At 39.3% G+C, this 22,639-nt stretch overlaps 1 protein-coding gene across 1 annotated transcript in view; it reads left to right on the top strand.

The window, feature by feature from the left end:
- The window catches only part of FNDC3B (fibronectin type III domain containing 3B), a 366,502-nt gene that overhangs the window by 221,684 nt on the left and 122,179 nt on the right, over positions 1-22,639 (top strand). The window contains exon 6 of the mRNA XM_007948108.2: positions 13,747-13,805. Within this exon, the coding sequence (XP_007946299.1) occupies positions 13,747-13,805 (59 nt within the window). The remainder of the gene's footprint in view (positions 1-13,746; positions 13,806-22,639) is intronic.

Below are 22,639 nucleotides of genomic sequence, written 5' to 3'. Positions count from 1 at the left end.
AAGGCTCAGGGGTCCAAGATTATCTTCTGTGTCTGTGTTAATTGGTTTCCCTTTTCTTTGTTGAAGAGGGTCTGTGCAATCCTTCTGCCTAGTCTGCCATCTTTCCCTGCCTCCTAAAGCTAACTTCTTTTGAAGGAGTGAGGGATATACACCGTGAAGTGCAAGTTAACACAGTGTATGATTCATACTTAAATGTGGAGTGGAGGATAGATGTTAGGGGAACCCCACAAACTGTACTATTGCAGGCCTAGGCCATTAGGGACTACTTCCAGGAAGAACTGATCTCCAAGCAGAGGCCTAATGGATGACAAGAGTCAGCCAGGCCTGGAGGGGAGGGAGATAACACACTTGCATATTTGGTACTCTCCTTCCATTCTTGAGTAAATTAGATTTGGGTAATTTGGATATCACAAATGAATATTTTACACTTTTGTTTCATAATAGAAATATTTATCATTATACAAACTCTAGAAAATTATTTTAAAGCCAGTTACCTAGATGAAAATGGGTAACTTAATGTACTTGCTGAGAGCCATCTTTTGAGTCATCTTGTCTGTGTTGCTCCTTTCTTTCCCCTTCTTTATTGACTGAGGGGCTAGCTATCTAGTTTTTCTTTTCCTTTTTCTTTTGTGCTTTTTTATCTCTCACCAAGTTGAGCCCATGGTACTTTTGCTCCTGGGCGTCTTCCCAGCCTGCTGAGCTCATTGCAGTGCAGGAGTGTGTGCCTCATTTGTTAGGAGTAGAGAAAGATAAGCATGGTTTGTCACCTGTAAACTTTGAAATGTGGCTGGTAAATGGTACTATTTACAGAACTGTGTTGTGGTATAAATGTAATATTTCAATACTGAGGGTTTTTAACCAAGGTTTGTTTTTTTTTTTTCCCCTTAATTAGAACACTAGTTTCATTCTAAGAGGGAGAAAATATGCATGGAAAAGATATTACTAAGGTTTGTGATTATCATGTTTTGAAAAATAAGGGCAGTCTATGTGGACATTGTGTGAACCATCAGCCATAGCTGAATAGAGTCCTTCATTTCATACAGGAAACTGAATAAATTTAAGCTGCAAATAATTTAATCAAAGATTTAGCATGAACAGCAAGTTTAGTACATATGACTTTGGTATAGGATAGCTCATTTGAAAATAATGCAAAGACTTCTTTTATACTGATCATGGGTTTGTGGAAGTCTGCTCTATCGTAGATGTTTTGGAGAGTAAAATGGAAGTACTTAATTGTTCAGGGCTTCTGGCTCTCAGAGTGGTCCCCATTCTAGAGGGGAAAAAGAAATCCTTACCAGTAGCATCCTTCATATAGATGTTTCCTGCCTACTAGCTCAATTTAACTTTTCATTTTAGTTCATTTCTCAGTCCAGTGCATTTAGAAGACAGTCCATTTTCTTTTCTGGTCTGGGGCAGATGGTGCTGTCTGTTTTGATTATCCGTTGTTTTTTTTTTTTTTTTTTTTTTAAGGGAAATGTTGATTACGAGGAACAAGAAATGAAACATGACTGGATTAAACTGAGAGCAGAAATTATACATCAAGAGAATCCAAATGTTTCTTTTATTTTTCTACTTAAAGTTTGCTACTGTTCATATTTGAGTTTCTAGAGTTCAAATATGCCCTATTTAAAATGTCATTTAAGATGGCCCTTAAGTTATTGGTTTGCTTTGCTTTAATTGTATTGTCTAAAAGTATGTGGTGGTGGTATTGTTATTGTTATTGTTAGGTGCCCTCAAGTCAGCTCCGACTCATAGCAACCCTGGGTGCAGCAGAACAAAACACTGTCTGGTCCTATGCCAGCTTCACAGTCCTTGCTGTACCTGAGCCCGTTGCAGCCACTGTATTAATCCATCTCTTTGAGGGCCTTTCCCTTTTTCCCTGACCTCCGCTTTACCAAGGAAGACATCTTTCTCACGGAATGGTCCCTTCTGACATTCTAAAACTATAGAAACCTAAAACGTTTAGATTATTTTCTCTTTCTAATCATATTTAAAGGAGCTGTGAGAGCATAGTGCCTAAGGCACTTGACTGCTAGCCAGAAGGCTGGTTGTTCAAACCCACCAGCCACTCCTCGGGAAGGAAGGTTGGACAATCTACTTCCATAGTGATTCCGCCTCAGAAACCCAAGGAGGGGTCACTGTGAGTCAGATCTGACTCGACAGCACGTAACAACAACAACAACAAATCATATTTAAAGAAGAAAATCCTTGAATAAGAGTGGCTTTGATGTTTTGTTACTATTTACCCACATGATCTTAAACATGAATATCTAAGAGCTATTGCTAAAGAGAAGTCACAAAACAGCAGCTTATAGCCAGATAATGTCTACAGAGGTGTGTTATTTATCAGATGGATTGTTGTTGTAGTTTTACTTTGTTTGTTTTGTTTTATTTTTTAAAGTGACTTGACTTAAAAATAGAGACCCATGGTGGCACAGTGCTTAACGCGCTTGACTACCAACCAAAAGATCAACAGTTCAAACCCACCACTGTGTGGGAGAAAGGTGTGGTCTGCTTCCATAAAAATTCACTATGAGTGAGAATGGACAATGGTAAATAATTTGGAATTTTGCATGTTGGTTACCACCATCTTTGCAACTACCAATATAATAATGTATTCCAGCAAGAAATCAGTATTTAGTGCAACCATCAGATGAAAGGGAAACAGTGCATTTACAACAGAGAAATATGTTGCACAATACTGTGACCAAGAGCTCAAATTCCCTATCACCAAATGGTTCAAACAGGCTTTGTGTGCTTACTGGTTTAGTAGAAAGGAATATACATAAATCTAGAATTCTTGCCCACAAAATTTAGCCTGAATCAAATCACAGGAAAATGCAGGCTACCCCTGGGTTATGAACAAGATCAATTCCTAAGTGTATCTTTCTGAACAGTTGCATAGTCCTTATTTAGCCTTACTTTAGTACAAGAAAAAGCTCCAAGACTTTTCAAGTGACTTAAAAGCTGCACTTCAGCAAGTGATTGTGAAGAAGAATTTGTTGCAAATGAGGGTTGGTTTAAAGACTCCCTGGCAGAGAAGTGGTTAAGGCACTCGTTTGCGAACCGAAAGATCTCCAGTTCAAAACACCAGCTGCTCTGTGGGAGGGAGATGTGGCAGTTTGCTTCTGTAAAGATTCCCAAAACCAAACTGATTGATGTCCAGTCAGTTCCTATTCATAGTGACCCCTCCTTGGGTTTCCGAGGCAGTATCTCTACAGAAATAGATTGCCTAATCTTCTTCTGAGGAGTGGCTAGTGGGTTTGAACTGCCACTTTCTTGTTAGCAGTCAAATGCCTCAGGCACTATGCCACCAGAGCTCCTTGGAAGCCCTTGTGAAGCAGTTCTACTCTGTCCTATAAGGTCACTATGAGTTGGAATTGACTCCATGGCTATGGGTTTATTTATTTATTTATTTACCTTTGGTTAACAAAACGTGATAAAGAGCCCAAGTGGTACAGTGTTCAGCTGCTAACTGAAAAGTTGGTGATTCAAATCTCCCAGCTGCTCTGGGAGAAAAGACCCTGCTGCTTCTCCAGTCTAGGGAATCCTCTAGAGTAGTTCTGTATCCTGGATGGTTGCTATTAGTTTGAATTGACTTGACAGCACATAACAACACATGCAACAGATAATCTTTGGTTGTATCTTGGACAGAAAAAGAGAAAATATTGAGGGGAATTCAGCTCATTTACCTTGATTAAGGTAAATGAAGACATTGAGAGGCATGCAAGAATAAAAGACAACTGTGATGAATGCTATAATACATACAGTTTTGCAACAAAATAATAAGCACAAAATACGTGAGTAGTAACATAAGTAGATATTTGTGCTATATAGGTGTGTGAACGCATATGGGAGTAAATGTGAGTGCCTATATAGAGGCATAGGAGCTCTGGTAGTGTAGTGCCTAAGGTACTTGACTGCTAACCAGAAGGCTGGCGGTTCAAACCCACCAGCCACTCCTCGGAAGGAAAGTTGGGCAATCTACTTTAGTAGTGATACTGCCTCGGAAACCCAAGGAGAGGGGTCACTATGAGTCCAGTCCGACTCGTCAGCGCACAACAACAACAACATACAGAGGCATTCCTTGCCTCATTGTGCTTCACATATACTGCATTTTGTTTGTTTGTTTGTTTGTTTGTTACAAATTGAGGGTTTATGGCAACCCTGAGTTGAGCAAGTCTGTCAGTGTCATTTTTCTAACAGCATGCTCTCACTTTGTGTCTCTGTCACATTTTGGAAATTTTCACAAGATTTTGAATTTTGCCATTATGCTGTTGCACATTTAATAGACTACAATGTAGTGCAAACATAATTTTTATATGAACTGGGAAACCAAAAAATTTTTGTGACTTGATTTATGGCACATTGGCTTTATTGTGGTGGTTGGAACCAAACCCGCAATATCTCTGAGATACGCCTGTAGGTGTGTTTGTGGGCATATGTATATACATGTTTGTATGTGCTGCATATATATTCATATATACAATAAAGCACATAGGAACCACAGTTGGGAATACTTAGATATACCCAAATACCTCATGTGGTTATTTGAGAGCCAGGACCATAGTCTTTTGGGGCAGCTAGGTCAATTGGCATAACTTAGTTCATAAAGATGATGTTTTGCATCCTAGTTTGATGAGTAGCATCTGGGGTCTTAAAAGGTTATAAGAGACCAGCTAAGGTAAAACTATTGGTTGCTTTTCATCTGGAGCAAAGGAGAGTGAAGGAACCCAAAGAGTCAAGGAAGGAATTAGTCCACAGAACTAATGGCCCATGTGACCCAGAGCCTCTTCTGCCTTCACACCAGAAGAACTAAATAGTGGTTAGCTAGCACCACTGACTGTACTGAACAGGAACACAATAGAAAGTTCTAGTCAGAGTGGCGGGGGGAATGTAGAAGAAAACTCAAATTCATAAAGACAGACCAGACATCCCCAACTGATAGAGACTAGAGGAATCCCTGAGTCTATCACCCTCAGATACCTTTGAATATGAAACTTTTAACTCTCTTAACTGCTCTTGGAGGTCACCTTTTAGCCAAATAATATGTTGGCCTATAAAATAATTAATAACACCAATGAAGAATGAGCAACTGTATGTACCAAAGAGTCAACGTTTACCCAGAAAGCAAAGATGGGAAGGCAAGGAGGGACAGGGAAACTGGATGGATGGAAACAGGGCAGGTGGTGTGGAAATGGTGAGAGGGCTGACACATTGCCGGGACTGGAACCAACATCACGAAACCATTTGTTTATGAATTGTTGAATGGAAATCTAATTTGCTGTGTAAAGTTGGACCTAAAACACAATAAAATATTTTTAAAAACAAAAAAACCCAACACTTTATCGGGGTATTTGGGAATTTTTACTACTTACAGCAAGGAAGATGGGGCAATCTACTTCTGTAGTGATACTGCCTCGGAAATGTAAGGAGGGGTCGCTATGAGTCCGGTTTGACTCGACAGCGCATAACAACAACAACATCACAAGGATTGTGAGGCTGGCCCAGGACTGGGCAGGGTATCGTTCTGTTGTACGTAGGATCACTATGAGTTAGAGCCAATTTGACAGCACCCAACAACACTAACAGTTATAGATTGGATTATTCTATCCTTTCAGTGTTAAATCTCTTGGATAAGATAATGCTATTGTGGTTATGTAGGAGAAGCTTTTGGGGTCAAGTATCATCATGTCAACAATTTCAAATGGTTTGAAAAATGTACGTTTTGTTGACACCCTGTAAGCATGCAAATACAGCAAAATGTTAACAATTGATGAATCTAGGTAAAGAGTATGTGTATGTTCATAGTACTACTGCTTAAACTTTTCTATAGATTTAAAAAGCTTCAAAAGAGAATTTTTACAGATCTGGCGATTTCATGTAAAATTCTGGATTTCCAGATTCTCTGGAGAAATGGGACTATTTGTCAATCTTAGACCCATGATTTTGCCGAGCAGCAATTGACTGGATGTTTAACAGCTGCTGCCTTTAGATAGAGAACCTAAAATGTGTCAGTAGAACTGTGCGCCCTAGGGTTACTCATGAGTGGTTTTTCAGAAGTAGATTGATCACCAGACTTTTCTTTCAAGGCACCTCTGGGTAGACTCAAACTTGCAACCTGTCTCTTAGCAGCACTTTTTAGTGTTGAGAGTCTGGTATTTCCTTGGCTGCGTATTAGGATTTCAAATAGAGTAACCATTTAACCAGCTAAATGGCTAGAAAGATGTTTATCTTTGCATATTTTACATCAGGATGATTGTATTGCAAGCTATTTCTGGAATATATGTCTTTTGGAATTAACTGCATTGTTCTTATGCAAATTTATTCCCTGCTTTGTGATTTTAGACATCTTTAATGTTTGCTATTAAGAACCATTAACTGTGGATCATAATCACTAAATGGAGATTCTTAGGTAACTAATCCTACTTTGTGTGCACTTATTAATTCCTCTGTTTTCCCTCAGCATAAGTAATATTTTTAAAATGAAAATGCCGATCCATTTTTCGGAGCAGAAAAGCGGTTCACTGAGCATTCTTAGCATAGCCGCCCTTCATCCCCATTTCTTCTCACTGGCATCAGTCAGCAAAGACTGAGTGTCCAGCTTGTCCTTATTATTGAGTCATATTTTTCTTTTCAATCTAAAAGTATTTATTTCTGTTTAGTTAGTTCTTATATTGATTATTTGCTATTAACTGTAAGCCTCTAGTCCCAGTAATAGGTATAATCAGAAAGTGTATATATTTCATGCCCCTAATTTATGATACATGATTTGTTAAAGAAAGTACCCAAGTCAGCTAGCTTCTTAGCAAATCTGAGAAAGCATATTATGTTATGACTGGCAGAACTGCAAGTGAGCCTTGTGGATGGGAGCTAGACAGAAAGTTTACAGAGAAATAATGCTGATGTCATTCCATTGGAATGAAAGGGCTACTACAACCATAAATACTTTCTATAGCTAGCAGCTAAGTGTCTAGCTGTATTTCTTTTCTAAGAAGGGAAAAATGTGAAACAAACCAAAGAAGTAAATTGTGTTTATCAAGGGAACTATTTTAATTAGTTTAGGCCTTAGAGTTATTCAAACAGTCTGAACTTAATGGTTCTTTTTGGAGCAAACATGAAAACCATTATTTGTGGAAAGTTTAAATTTCACATGACACATCTTCCCTCTATGTGTGTGGTTTCTTTTCTTTTTTTATGTGTTGGTTTGCTCATGTATTTTTATTTTAACTTTTTTTTTTTTTTTTTTTACTAAACACTTTATTTATTTTGCTAGAAGAATTGCTTTTGGGGGGAAGGAAAGATTTGAGACACTGCTGAAACTCCATCAGTCCTCTTTTTGATATTTCCAAATGGGCTGGTTTTCAACTCTTTGGAGGCATGTTAAAACTAGAGGTTCTCATCCTAACTCTTTTTGAGAAAATTTCCTACTTACCTACCCCAGGTGTGCCTGAATGTGCCAAACAAAATACCCCTTCTTGGCTTGACATTTGGGGTGTTGACTGGGAGTTCTTGACCCAGTTACGTGTTTTTATTTATTTATTTTTTTTGTAATAACCAGGACAATCTTTCCTGCAGGGTAAATACTTTCAAACACTCAAAAGGTAGAGGTGTGAAGTGTGAAGGTGGGGTCATCATGTCCATCCCCTTCAGCCATGGTCTTAAAGTTTAAGCAGGTGGAAAAACGGTTTTGATTTGTTTGCTTACCTCATGGCAGCTTTAATGTGGAAAGAAAGAAATTCATAGTTGGCCTACATTTGCCTCTGTATTCATTTACTTGCTGTAAACTAGAGGGAAAGAAGGCAGCCCTGAAAATGAAGAAAGAGAAACTCGTCCTGAGACTTTGCATCAGAACCTTGCACTTCTGCCTCTTTTAGACCAATCTCTTGATCATTCGGCAAACACCAGGTTCTTAAGGGGGAGAAAAAATGACGTAGTGTTTTGTTTTTTAATTTTGTATTGAAAAAAATGCTAAAGGCAAATTTCCACAAAACCTTTTTTTGGTTTAGTTTTGTTCATTTTTATGAGGGGATTAGCTGTTTTTCCCTTCACTCTCCTCTCCACAGTGTTTGTATGAGTCAAAGAGAAGGGAGCAAGCAAGTGAGTGCATACACAAGCATGTACATGCAGAATCTTGATCCAAGCTCTGAAATACTTTGAGTATAGATGGGCTTTGAAGCTGTTTCATTGGGAAAGAGAGTGATAATTCATCGCCTACTCCGAGGCACACTTACATCTTGCTTAGGGAGAGGTAGGCTGAGTTAACTCAGTTATTTAGGTCGTAGAGTTGTGAATTCTGACATTTTCATACCAGAGTGTTAGCTTCATACCAGAACTATTTTATGTGCTGTCACTTTTGCTCTATTAAACAGATTTTATTTTTACTCTTATTTGTGCAAATTGTGTGCCTGAGATATATTTGCTTTTTTCTTTTAATCTGTGGAGAAGCATTAAATAAACGTGATATTAGCACACTTTTCTCTTCTCTTCCCATATTTACATTTCAGAACCATAAAAAAAAAAATCCAGTCTAGCTTTGATTTACATTTCTTCAGATAGGGTAGTGATTGTTCTGTCACTGCCTTTCCTCCACAGGTCCTACCTTTTTTGTATTTGATCTCCTCAGACTCCTTTGTTCATTTGACTCAATTCATGGCCCACATTTTCTTGTGTGTCATTTTCGCATGCCTCCTCCCCAGATCCAGAGGCCTTTGCTCTATTCATTTGACTTTTTCCACTTAAAAAAATAGCGATGACCAAAACCTCTCATGGCTCCAGTGGGACTTAGTAGGTCTTTACTTCTGCTTTCTCTTTCTCTTACTTCCTTCGGAGCCAGTACCCTGCCAGCCCTGACCCACTCTCTTGACCCCCAGATCTTTATCAATTAATTTATCATGATATAACCCAGACTTCGTCCTGCTTTGAGGCCAAATAGACCGGACCTTGCATCCCTGCTTCATAGTGTACTAGATATATGGCCTGGGGGAAATCACATCTCCTCTGAGCATCAGTTTCTTCGTTCATTCATTCGTTCATTCATCTGACATAAACATCAGTACGACCCACTCCTGTAAAATAGAGCAAGGAGTGTGTATCTTGCAAGGGATTTGGTAAAAAGGTAGCAGAGGTGATGGGTGTTGAGTGCATGACCAGTATGTACCCAGGTGCTCAGAAAATGTCTTCCCTTATTGTAATCAAAAGCAGACAAAGAGGGGCAGTTCTGACCTCTCTTTGAAAGATAAATGTTTCGATCTCAGTCAGAACCTTTCAGTTGTATTTTTGGTTCATACCTGAGGCCTGTTCTTTTCGATTTTGAGCAGATTTTTTCCCTTCTGAGCCTGCCTTTGTCGTTTCCCTTTTTATGTCAAAAGCATAATCATCTCAATTGTCATCTATTTTTGAAAGCTGGGATGGGAGAGGTGGGCATTTTCGAGTTTTTATGGAGCAGGGTATCCCTTTCTACTCTCCTCTCTTTCATGCCTTATGTCTATCACATAAGCCTCAGGATCCTTCCTTGGCAGGTTTCTTTAATTCTTCCCTTTTTTTTTTTGAATAGCTGGTCATCCTGTTCTAGTCTAAACTTCATTATCTCAAGGACAATTTTGGCTTCTTGCACCTCTAAGACCCTCTACAGGTGTCAGTCATGCCATAGGAAACAATGACCTCCTTCAACAAGTTGTTTGAATTTATCTAGCTATGTGAATATTTGAAACACAGGATTCTTCAAAGTCTAGAATAACCGGAGATTGAGAAAGCTTTGCCTTTAACAACTGAAATGGTTCATTACTTGTGACTCTGCTTTTTTTTTTTTCTTTTTACTGAGAGTTAATTTCTGAGATACATGATGTTTATGGTTTATTTATAGAAAGAGCTTCCAGAAAGTGTACACTTTTGACTTATTGGGTAAGCCATTCATTAACTGACTATACCTTAACATAAATACATGATTTTAGATGTGCATGTGACATTTGGGTTTTTGAATGCAGGCTTTCTTTGAGTTGGAGCTTTTAAAAATGTATTATTGCCACACACCCTTTTCCCACCAGCCCATTTGTTTTCTCACCAAAATAAAGGTAAATATGTTCTGTGAAACAGAATACAGTCGGGGAGGTGGGGGGAATGAAGAACTAATCTATTAAATTTTGAAATTGTGCAAACTAGACAGTTTTTTTCATTGTTGATTGAGGTTTTGTTCATTTATTAAGTTGAAAACTCTGTGTCAAGTTCTAACATGCCAGGAGTTGTGCTATGTGTGGTACACTGAATAGTAAACATGACCTACAATTGTTGTTACTATTAGCTGCCATTGTGTCGGCCCTTGATTCATGGTGACCCTATGTGTAATGGAATAAAATGCTGTGCGGTCCTGCACCGTTCCCATGATTGGAGATGGGCCAGACCTTTGTGATCCATAGGGGTTTCATTGGCTGAATTTTTTTTTTACTAGATCATAGGCCTTTCTTCCTAGTCCATCTTATTCCGGAAGCTCCAATGAAACTGGTTCAGTATCAGAAACCAAGAAAACCAAACGTACTGCCACTGAGTCGGATCCAACTCATAGCGACCCCGACTTGGGTTTCCGAGGCAGTATCTCTATGGAAGTAGATTGCCCAATCTTCCTTCCAGGAAGTGGCTGGTGGGTTTGAACCGCCAGCCTTCTGGTTAGCAGTCAAATGCCTTAGACACTGCACCACCAGAGCTACTGAGCAGCATGCAAACTGCCACTGACAGTCATAGTGGTGACTGGGCGTGAAGTGCATTGACCAGGAATAGAACCCAGGTTTCCCACATGGAAGGTGAGAATTCTCCCACGTAACTACCAGTGCCTGACTGTCCTATATTAGGCATCAGCAAACTACAGCCTGCCCTGCAGCCTGTTTTTGTATGACCCGCAGGCTGAGATGGTTTTTACATTTGTGAAGGGTTGTAAAAACAAAAACAAAAGATGTATGGCCTGCAGAGTTTAAAATATTTACTGTCTGGTTCTTCACAGAAAGTTTGCCTACTCCTGAGCTGTCATGTCTCTGCCTTGCTGAGCTTACATTGTAGTAGGGAAGACAAGTAATAAGCAAGGAAGCAAATAAATGAGAATTGATTTTCAGATTTTGATAACTGACCGAAAGAAAGGAAATAAGACATGAGCGTGACTGGCATAAGGCTGGGGCAAGTGGTAGGGTTTGGAGTGGGATTGATTGAAGAGGTAACTTTAAGATCAGATTGGAACAAGGAGAATCAACAGCCTTGTGAAGATCTGGGCCTACTGATCACTCTCACTCTCTAATTCTCTCTGATTCTTCCTCCTCCTTCCCCTTCACTTGCCCACAGGGCTCAGCTAGGTGTTGGTTCCTTTATTCTCTAGCACCCTCTTGGATTACTTGTATCATAGCATCTATTACATGCTTACCTATTTACTTTGATTTTCCCTCATCACACTTGAGTAATCTTGAGAGCAAAGACTTTAGTCTTAGTAGTCACGCATCTCAAGCATTCATTGTATAAACTAGATTAACGAGTGAAAATAACTTTATAAACTTGGCGTTAGATCCCACTAAACAGGTTGTCAGAGTCAAGAGGCTCCTCTAAGAAAACAAATTCTTAATTTAAATTCTATCATATATCTTTTCTTCTTTTGGGGGGAACCAGGGCACACATTCTTACCACCCCATCCTCTCTGCTTCCAACATTTTGTTTCTTTCATTTCTAAGAGACAATTATTGCTCCAACCCCAAAATGACCATCTTATTTTCCCATCATATTAAAAGATACTATCATCCTCCAGATGATCAAGACCAAAACTAGGAATTACCCTTGATTCTCTCATTCCCTCACTCATCTGTCCAGCAACACCTGTACCTCTAAAACGTAACTGAAACGAGTTCTGTTATCACCCTCTCTGCTACCGACCATATCCTATATCAGCTTTACCCATTACCTAGACCATAGCAGAGCATGGTCTTTCTGCTTCCGTCCTTACCTTTCTAATACCTATTATTCACACACAGGCCAAACAGATGTTTTCAAACTCAAAATCAGATCATACCAGTCTCTTTGTTAAAACACTCCAGTTAGCTGTACATGGAATGTGGACTAAAAATTGAATTCTGTGCTTTGACCTCAAAGCTCTTTATGAACTGGCCACTGACTGTCTCTTTTGACCTCTTCTCTTTTTTTTTTTTTTTTTTGCATTTTCAGAGTTTGTTTTACATTTAACATAATTCGTACATTTAGTTTCATTCCTCATTTACCATGTCCAACCCTAACCCAGTCTTCTCCCCTCCCTACCCTATAACTTTCCCCCTGTACCCCTCGTATTTATGCACTCTCGTTTGTCCTGCATTTCGTCGGTTTGAATATTGGTCCTCTGGTGTCCCATGGTCTATTGCTCTAAGGGGTGTATTACGTAGAGTATGTGGGTGCGTCATCCTGGGTTGAGTGGTTTGCATGTACATCTTGTTAACTGTTGGGCTGAGAGCCAGCCCCTGGGGGTCAGTTTTATTCCAGATGCAGAATGTATTCCAGGACCATAGTATTGGGATTCTCACCAGATTTCATCTGACCAGTAATTTTGGTAATTATTGAGTTTTTGGATTTTGTTCCACGTTTTCCCTCCCACTCTATCCAGGATCTCCAGATTTGATTCTTTCCTGAGTGGTTGGCATTGGTAGCCGGGCACCATCTAGTTCTTCTGGTCTCGAGGGCCATCTTTCGTGTCCTAGGGCTGATTGCTTCTAAATGCCCTTGTTTTTTTTTTGTTTGTTTGTTTTTGTTTTTTGGTTTTTTTTGCGTTCTTTTTCACTTCTGATGCTAGGAGACCATTAGCTGCATCTTTGATGGCCGCTTGAACGCTTTTAAGACCTCAGTCGCTACTCACTAATGTAGGATGTGGATCAAGGCTTTTATGTATTTTGTTGTGCCAATGGAGTCTGGTGTCCCCCAGTACTTGGTCCTTTGACCTCTTCTCTTCTCTTACCTTCAACCTCTAGCTATAGTAATCTCCCCTGACACCTTTAAGACCCTTTATTCCCTGTTGCTCCAGATTGGTTGTTGCCTGGCACCTTCTTGTCATGTAAATCTCATCTGCTCAGAACAATCTGCCTTGACTCTCCTATCTGAATCATTAATTACCACCCAATTCTTCGTCACATCATTCTATTCTTATTCTCTAAATAGCAGTTATTTACCTCTGATTTTCCTTATTTACTGTTGGTTGATTTATTGTCTGTTTCCACTGCTAAAATAAAAGATTCAAGAGATTAAAGGGCTTCAACATCTAGAAAGTGCCTGGCATAAAACAGACACTAAATAATGTTTATTGGATAAATGGATGAATGAATAGGACTTTTATAATCTAGGTTTTCATTTGTTTTGTACTTGTCCTTTTGTATTAAACTGGAAGTTCCTTGAGAGCAAGCACTATGTGTACTTGTCTGTTCCCTGAAGATCCTAACACAGTGTGTAGAATGTGCTAGGTGCCTTATAAATATTTCTCTTACTGAATTAGGTTAATCTAGTCAATATTGTGGATACTTAAAACTGTATAGTGGCAAGTTAGCACTGCCACCTATGATAAAATTTCTACCCCAAACACATCCCCATTCCTGACTTTCAGCATCGTATATATGATAACAGCAATTCAAGATGACAGGCAGTGAAATTTATGACACGGTAAAGGCTTTGGGGAAAGAATTTGACCACCTGTTGCTTTCTAATGGTATTTTTTTTTTTTTTTTTCCTTTTGCCATGCAGAGTATGAGTTGGAAGTAAAGAGGGTTCAAGACATTCTTTCAGGAATAGAGAAGCCACAGGTATGTCTTCTGGATTTCTCAGCACAAATGACACTTTCTTAAATATTTCTCATGTGTGCTTTTTCTCATCATGCAGTAGGTAAGCAGAAGGGCCCCTTCCTATTACAGATTATTCACAGACTATGAAATAGTAGTCAGTTATTAATGGTACATGAAAATATGGAACAGCAGTCTTCTGCTTAGTCATAATCCACTGAAATTACTTCTTTATTTAGATATCCTGGCTGCAATTAGTCAGTCTTCTCAACTTCCAAGGATACAATTTTGTTTTCTTTCTCAGGTCTACAAAGCAGTTTTCTTTTTGGTAATTTCCTTTTACCTGTGTAAATGTAGTAAAAATAATTTTTGAAAACCTCAATAATTCCAAGCATTTTTCCAGGTAAATTTGAAAATGAAAACAGAAAAAAAAAAAAAAAAAAAACCCTTAAGTATTAATTGAGAAAAATAAGCCCAGAATATTGGGTGCAATGGCAAGAAAAAATGGTTGGGAGTAGTGATAATGTGAGATTTTAAGTTTGATTTTACCAGGTGCTTTGAATTTCAAGTGAAAAATTCAAAATGTTGATTCAGGCTTTCATCTGTGATTGGAGAGCCAAAGTTCTTTGGAGTGTTTTCTAGTTGAATTGGAAAGGCTTGATTCTTCATGTGTTTCAAATACTGAGGCTTTTTAACAGAAGAGTCCAAACATGCCTCAGGGCACATAGTTCAGTTTTACTAAACTTGAAAGCATGGTGTGGGATCGGGCAGTGTTTCATCTGTACATGAAGTCCCTGTGCATCGAACCAACTTGATGACAGCAATAACAGCAAAAGCATGAGGTGTGTTGGAGAAGGGGCATGGTAGAACACTTGCAGAGGAGTGGAACACAGATTGTTGCAAAATCTGAGCTTAATTTGGTAAAAAGTTGCCATTAAGTCGTCTTGAGCAAAAAATTACTTTACTCATTACTACTTTTTTCAGGATGATCCAACAGTTGGCAGGTGAGTTGGAATGGGAAGAATATGGATGTAGGAGAAGTGTTAGGTATTCATTATTATAATTCTTGTGAGAAGCTATTGGAACCAGAATTAGGGTGATTACATCAGGAGTGGTAAGGAGGGAACAAATTTTAATCATTCTAGAGATAAATGAATAAGGTACTATAGCCTATTAAATGACAGGTGCCATGGATATGACTGACTGGACTGGACTTTGAGGTTTAGATGCCTCATCTCAGGAGTTGCTTCTTCTAAGAAGTCCCTTTGATATTGTTGATGCCCATCTGGTAAGATCCTTCACCCAGCACTTCCTTGGCACCACTAGCTCTACCCGCAGGCCTACTGTTCTCTGCTCCTACCTCTGTTATTGAATATATTGTACTGCCTTTACATTTTTTTGTGGCTTTCCCAGTAACCTGTGAACTCCTCTAGAATAGATTCATGTCTCTGTCCCTTTTCTGTTTTCAGTGCCACTCTTTGACATTTTGGGTTTGTTTTACTAGCAGGGCATCTAGTTAGATAAATACAGCGGGTAGACACAAATGTCTGGTAGAGAGAGGGAAAACGAGGTACTGATTAGAACATGATGTGCATAGGAACAATAGAGTCGTGGGTGAGGATGATAGCTTTTGGAGGATGGTGTGGGAAAATGAGAGAATAGAAAAGGCTTGAAGGTAGCATGGGAAAAGCTAACATTTATAATGCAGCAGGAAGGAAGAAATAGCGCAAGGAAAACAAAAGTCATAATCAGAGAGAGAAGGTAAAGCAACAGATCAGTTAACTGTCCTAGATCAAGTCTCAGAATTTCATATTTGTGCCTCTGGCTCATGTTCACACCGTGTTTTCTTGTAGTAACTTCTCTATCGCAGAAGCAGTAGCATCTACGTTTCTGAGGATGCTATGGCTCTAGCAAGATAAAAGTAATACCTAGATGCATTGGTCCTTTCTTTGATTCAGCATTTATTAAGCATTTATTATTTGCAGGCCATTATTTGTAGAGCAGAGCAGACAGACTTCTGTGTAAATACTACTGCTGTAAGGTCTAATATGCTAAGATTGTCATTTGAGAAATTTTGTTTGTGTCATTGGGAATCAAGGATTGCCTGGCCACAGAAGCAGATGGGTTTTGGCTCTGTCCATCACAGTTTCCAAGTCCCCATCATGGAGACATGGATTCTCAGAGGCCAGTGCCTTTAGGCCTTTGAATCATGCAGCTGAATGCCCTGATTCTTGTTTTCTGCCCACCCAGAACCTTTTTAAAATTAGGTTTCCCTTTACCCAGTGGAGAGAAAATGTGCAGAGCAGGTTGATAGTGCTGTCTTTTCTAGCACATAGTTATGTTTCTCATTATGAGTGACTTAATAGATCATGTGATTTTATGCATATGATTCTGTAAGTCTTTTACTTTGTGTTAACCTTCCAGAGTCAGACTCTGGAGCACCAGCTAACTAGACTGAGGGCCTGTGTCTCCTGGGCAGCGGGTGTACCTGATGAATTCACTCAGGTAAATGCCATGTTGTAGATAACTATCTGGAGAGCCAGCTAGCTGACCTGGACACCATCCTTTCTCATTGTCCTCCTCCAAAATCATAAAAATGGATTTTGAGTGCACGGTTCAGTCAAAAGATAGCATTTCCATAATAGTGTGGTTTAGACAGGTATACATGTAGTGAGTATAGCCAAGAATTTTCCTTGTTCCTAAACTGTCAAATTCTGCTGTGCAACTCTAGGATTGCAAAAGGCAGACTGAAAAACTTAGAAAATGTTATAAACTCCAGGGTAATTAAAGACTAGCATTTATAGCTAATGTTCTTTTTAACATTTTAAACTTGGACTTGCTAGAATTTTACACCCTACTTTTTAAGCAGTTTGTTGAAAATCACTTGATATGAAATGAATGTCTACAGACAGAGTTGCTTTATCAGTATGCAGGTGGTTCTGGGGCAGTGGAGGTTGCCTGGACTGAAGGTGTACCACATGAGTGACATTCTTACAGTACCATGCTCATACATGCCTCCTGCTTTTGCACATAATTAAAACACGTTCTCTTCCTGTTCACTTGTGTTAGTTTTCTGTTGCTGCTGTAAAAAATTACCACAAAATTAATGACTTAGCACACATTTATTATTTTACAGCTCTGGAGGGTTGAAATCCAAAATGAGGGTCAGTGAGTTAAAATCAATGTGTCAGCAGGGCTGTACTCCTTTCTGGAGGCTTTGGGAAGACAAACTGTTTCCTTACTTGACACAGCTTCTAGACTTGTGGCTGGCACCCTTTCTCCATCTTTGAAGCCAGCGTCTCCAGATATCTTCTTGACTCTGATTTTCCTGCTTCCCTCCCTCTTTCACTTATAAGGACCCTTGTGATGACATTGGGCCACCCAGATAATCCAAGATCATCTCCCCAGGTCAGGATCCTTAACAATCAAATTACATCTGCCAAGTCTCTTTTACCATATACCATAGTCACAGGTTCCAGGGCCGTTATTTTGCCTACTTCTTGCCCCTCTAATATCTCTTCTGTCTAGTGATAGTCCACTCATCTTTCTCAGTCCAGTCAATTGTTTTATTGTTTACTGGTCTATTCCTGTCGCCTCTCCCTCTTCCTCTCTTTCATCTCCTCCTGTTTTTCCCCCATCCCTCACCTTGTTCCTCTCCCTTTCCATCTTCTTTCCCTCTTCTCCCTCCTCTTCCTCCTCTTGCCTCTTCCTCATGGAAGTTCTTATATGATTGTGTCTTATTCATCTTTATATTTTAAGAGTTAGCACTGTGCCTGGCACAAAATGGCTGCTGAATAAAACCATAGCAGACTAAAGTGACCGTAGCTAGAGACTGGGCAGGTGAGATGACACCTAAGGCTGGCCAGCATCAGCCAGGGAGCACTGAGGCAGCCCTGACACCAACATACAAGACAGCAGCGAGGCAGGGGACAGCTGTGCTTTGCAATGTGGACCTTCTGGGTTGGGAGCCCAGCTTGACTGACTGGTCTGTGACCTTGAATAAGTTGAATGATGTCCTAGAGCCTCAGTTTCCTCACCTGTGAAAGGCAGAATAATAAATACCATGTTTGGTCTGAGAAGTAAATTATATACTGTGTATAGAATACTTGGAATGGAGTCTGTCTCTAGAGTTAGTAGCACATCATTAAGCAAAGTGAAAACTCCATGTTACACTCTGAAATGACAAGGGATGTCAGGCTCCTTTTCAGTGACACACACAGAAGCTAGGCACACAATTATAAAATGTCTTGTTGTTCTTAATTTTTTACCCCTTCCAGCCATATCAGATAGCAACTCTGAATAAAAGGCACACATGTTTCTTTGAGATACTGTTTTTGTGCAGAATCAATACTTAGGACTTGTGGATTCCCATCATCTCTCTAGAGCTTTGTTGTCATTAGGTGCCTTGGAGCCTTCTCCAACTCATAGCGACCCTGTGCACAGAAGAACAAGGTGTGCCCAGTCCTGCTTCATCCTCACAGTCATTGTTATGTTTGAGCCCATTGTTGCAGTAACTGTGTCAGTCGGTCTTGCTGATGGTGCCTTCCTCTAGTTCACTGACACTCTACTTTCATAAGGTTGATAACCTTTTCCAGGGACTGTTCCCACCTGATAACATGCCCAAAGTACGTGACACAAAGTCTAACCATCCTCATTTTTAAGGAGTATTCTGGCTGTACCTTTTTCTAAGACATTTGTTCATTCTTCTGGAAGTCCATGGTATATTCAGTAGTCTTCACCATCTTCTAATTCAAGATACATCAATTCTTCTTTGTTCTTCCTTATTCTATAGAACTTTGAACATTTTGAATGGAGCAAGTTGTTTACTCTTCAAAGACCCAGACACTGCAGAAATCCAAATACTTGGTCATTTAGTAAAACCATGTGCAAGTGTGCTAGGTATTTATCCTGGGACTGTAACAGTTGGGTACTCTGAGAACTTCACTGGGATAGCCACCTGCAATCTAACGTGGTTAATCTTTGGTGGTGGTGGTGCTAAATGTAGTTTCACACATACTTATGGGCTGTTTATTATCAGAATGTAAGTAAATGTAAACTGGCATTGTAACTCTGCATTGTTTTCATCCATTAATGTTTAGCTCTTAGAAAGTTGATTTGTCAGTTCTAGGAGTGAGTTAACAAACCTGAGAGCCCCAGTAAGAACCAGTTCCTTGAAAGACAAACAGCAGTATATCTGGGAACAGATTTGAGGTTGTTACCATTTAAATAATTATAGAAGTAGTTGATTATGAAATTCCTTTATTTGAATATCTTTTTTCTTTGAACAATGAGGTCTTTTACCTTTCCGTTTTTGTTTATTTTCCTTTGTATTACTATTTCTCGTGGTGGTGGTGGTACTATAACATGAAGTCAGTATTTCTGTGGTATGCTGAAATTCTTTGACATATACCTTGATTAGATCAATAGACCTCCTACATAGTTACAGATCAAAAGCCAGTCAAAATTTAGAAGCTACTGACTTACAAATATTTTTGCTCAGGAGGATAACAATTTAGTAACTTTATGAGAAGAAATGGTGTATCTGATCCAGATAGTGAATATAATTTGCATAAAACATATTCTGAGTATAAATTTAAAATTCACAGAATAGTATTAAAATACTGGGATGGAGGGGGGAACATGGAGGAAGAGAGCAAAGGATCACATATCAAATAGCTGCAAAATAACTCCATTGTATCATTTTTCGATATGTATAGACATGTATGTTCTTAATTAACAAGCATTCGAGTTGGAATCTAGAGGAGGCTTCCTATTTAATAAAGACATAGGCAAGAGTAATTTCTAATCAGTATGCAATCAGCTAGAAGTAGAAGTGGTTTTATGGGTCCTTTAAGGTACTCGAAAGCCGTTTAATTTTAAATAATTCATATGCAGTCCTGTACTAGATACTTATGCAACAGGCCCATTTATATCATTAGTTCAGAGACAAAATCAGATTGGACCTTGGCCATTACTTTTGAAACTAGAAATCCTCCGTTTTATTAGCATTACAAGGGAGATTGACTTCTAGTTATGATAGATTAATCAAACATCAGAAAGTCAGTTTTATAGCTTCTTTTTTTCCCCCTGCTGCAGCAGCCATGATATTCATGGTGATGATCTGATTAGCTTTGCCTCACTTCAGTTCAGTGGTCACCTCTGGTGAGAGAGTTTCACCACAAAGAGAGAAACTAGCAGTGTGAATATCACATAGTACTGCTGTTGCTCAGGAATAGGCTTAAGCCCAGAGTCCCTAGAGTTAAGAATTTTCATTAATGTATCACCTCCCAGGACCCTCGGAGTAAATGCATCTAGTGCTGAAGATTCCCCTTTACCTGGTGTGTTCTTGAAAGGTACGATGTAATTTGCTGGAGTCGGCCATGAAATAGAAGTGAGTTCCAAGTTCTAACAGAGACAAAGCACTCTTTCTCTCATGAATCCAGTGCCTGAAGAAAGGAAACCTGAGGCCTGAGAGTCTGTGAAGGGAAGGTGAATAGGGCACAGTAGGGGGATTTGGCCCCAGAAGTACGGTAGTAATCTAGGTGGGAGACTAGAATATGTTAGTGCTAAGAAGGCATTCATGGAAACTGCCATCCTTTGAAAACAGTGCTTTGTTCTCAAAGTGCCTTTCTCACAGAGGAACATATCAGAAGAATGCATTTGTGCAAGTACCTGCTATAGATGACAGTTTGTCTCAAGTTTTGCTTGGAGAATCCAAAAAAAAGTGAAAGCTATTTTAGTTGATGCTTCAGGTATTTAACCTTGTTGATCAGTTAAATAATTTAGCCAAGTCCAAAGGAAAAAATTAAATTCCTAATAAAACCAAACTCACTGCCATTGAGTCGAATGTGACTCATAGCGACCCCTCCTTAGGTTTCTGAGGCGGTATCACTACGGAAGTAGATTGCCCGAACTTCCTTCTGGCTTATGGGCTGTAGGAATCATAAGCCATAGTGGCTAGTGGGTTTGAACTGCCAGCCTTCTGGTTAGCAGTCAAATGCCTTAGGCACTATGCCACCAGAGCTGAGGAAAAACGTGGTTGAATAGGAATGTTTAATACCTGAAGTGCTAGAATTTGACCTATTTTGAGACATGTTATTTCACACTGTTACTCATAGATTCAGTGTTACTACCAAAGTGTGGGCCAAGCACAAAGAAAAAATGATTGATTCTGAACCAGGGAGTCAGAAATGATAGCATATAAACCTTTCCTGAACTGTTCTCAGCACCTGGGGTCCCTCTGTGCTCCATGTGCCTATCTTGGGACCCCTCAAATGCCGCTTTCCTCACCAGGTTGGTACTCCTTGAGAGCAGAAATCATCTTAATCATCATGTATCCATGGCCCCTAATGGGGTGAGATATGATGATTAAATTAATGAACAAAGGTGCATTTGAACAGAGTCTAGAAAGGAGGAAAGTCAAAGGTAAGCCACAGGAGTATGAGAGGAGATGGAATGGTTAGAGCGGCATCTCATTGGTAAGTGGAAGGACAACAGGAGCTGCTAGTCTGAGGCTATATCAAGAAGGGTGGGGTTTGATCCTAAAATGGTACCTCTTCAGATTTTTAGAGGGCTGTAATGGTATTCTACCACTCACTGTGTGGCCTGGTTCAGAAACTCAGACTATCTTATTCTCTTTGCTTTTGTTTTTCTTTCAACAAGCTTTTGCTAAACAACACCTGTCCGCAATTGAGTATGACTTGGCTCTTGTCCTTAGTGAGTCCCACAGTCCACTGGGAGAGGTAGACAAATGCTGTAATATGATTAGCAGTGTTTGAGATACTAGCAAGGTTCTGTGGAACTTTAAACAGAGGATGATGATGGTTGTAGTACCCCAGTGGAGGCTAGTTGACAGTACTTCAGCAAAGGCTTCCTAGATGTCATGAGGTAGTGTGTCCTGGCTGGGGTCTGAAAGGAATGAGTATGGGAGTCAGACTAAATTGGCTGAAGATATCAAGATGCTGTATCTATTAGGAACAGAAATGATGTGGTGTGATCTCTGCTGAAAAAAATTGGATGAATTACAGACTAAAAGGTGAGACTTGACAGTCATTTTCCATATTTATTATTCATGCTTTTATATTATTTTATGTTACTTTAAGATAATTTTTATATAATCAGATTAGAGATGAAATGAAAGAAGGGGAGAAAGAGGGCAGGGGCTGAATAGTTTATATATCTCCATCTGCTGCCTAATCAGCAGCTATAAAGTCTTTATGAACATGTAGCTTTAGCAACTGTTATTTGTTTGTTTTCACTGTTACACAAACCAATATCCTGGTAGCAACAAAATAACTTTAAAAAAAATAAGATATTACAATTGTGGGGTTTTTTGTTTGTTTGTTCGTTATAAAGGATTAGACTCTGTTTTAGGTTGGATTTCTCCAGAAACACGTTATGAGACAAAGATACAAAGGCAAATAGTTTATTTAGGAAGTGACCAGAATACCTTAAATGCTGGGAAGGGAGACAAGCCACTGCAGGACCTGTTAATGAGCCAGTTACTGCTGTGGTCAAGTAGGACTTCATCCTGCGGAGGATTCTGGGAGATAGTGGGAGGTGGTATAGAACATGCCTCAGAACAGGATTAAGTAAGGACAAGAATGTGGGAATATTTATCTTCAACTCCTGCCCTTCATTGGATAAGGGTTATCTTCCCATCTGCCCTGTGTATAGGTCAAGAGAACACTTATTATTATTGCCTTATTATTAACTTGTGATTACACCTAATTTCTTAGTTGCTTTAGAGGTAATACAAGTATCCCCTGCTTTTTGGAAGTTCACTTTACACTGCTTCACTTTTATGAAAGATCTATATTGGTACCTGTTTTTGCTAACCAAGAAATCCTGAGAGGTTT

The sequence above is a fragment of the Orycteropus afer genome, unplaced genomic scaffold (genome assembly GCF_000298275.1).
Source record: "Orycteropus afer afer isolate SDZICR_OR568_19922 unplaced genomic scaffold, OryAfe1.0 scaffold00202, whole genome shotgun sequence".
In the NCBI taxonomy this organism is placed as follows: domain Eukaryota; kingdom Metazoa; phylum Chordata; class Mammalia; order Tubulidentata; family Orycteropodidae; genus Orycteropus; species Orycteropus afer.
This window is presented reverse-complemented; position numbering and strand designations above follow the sequence as displayed.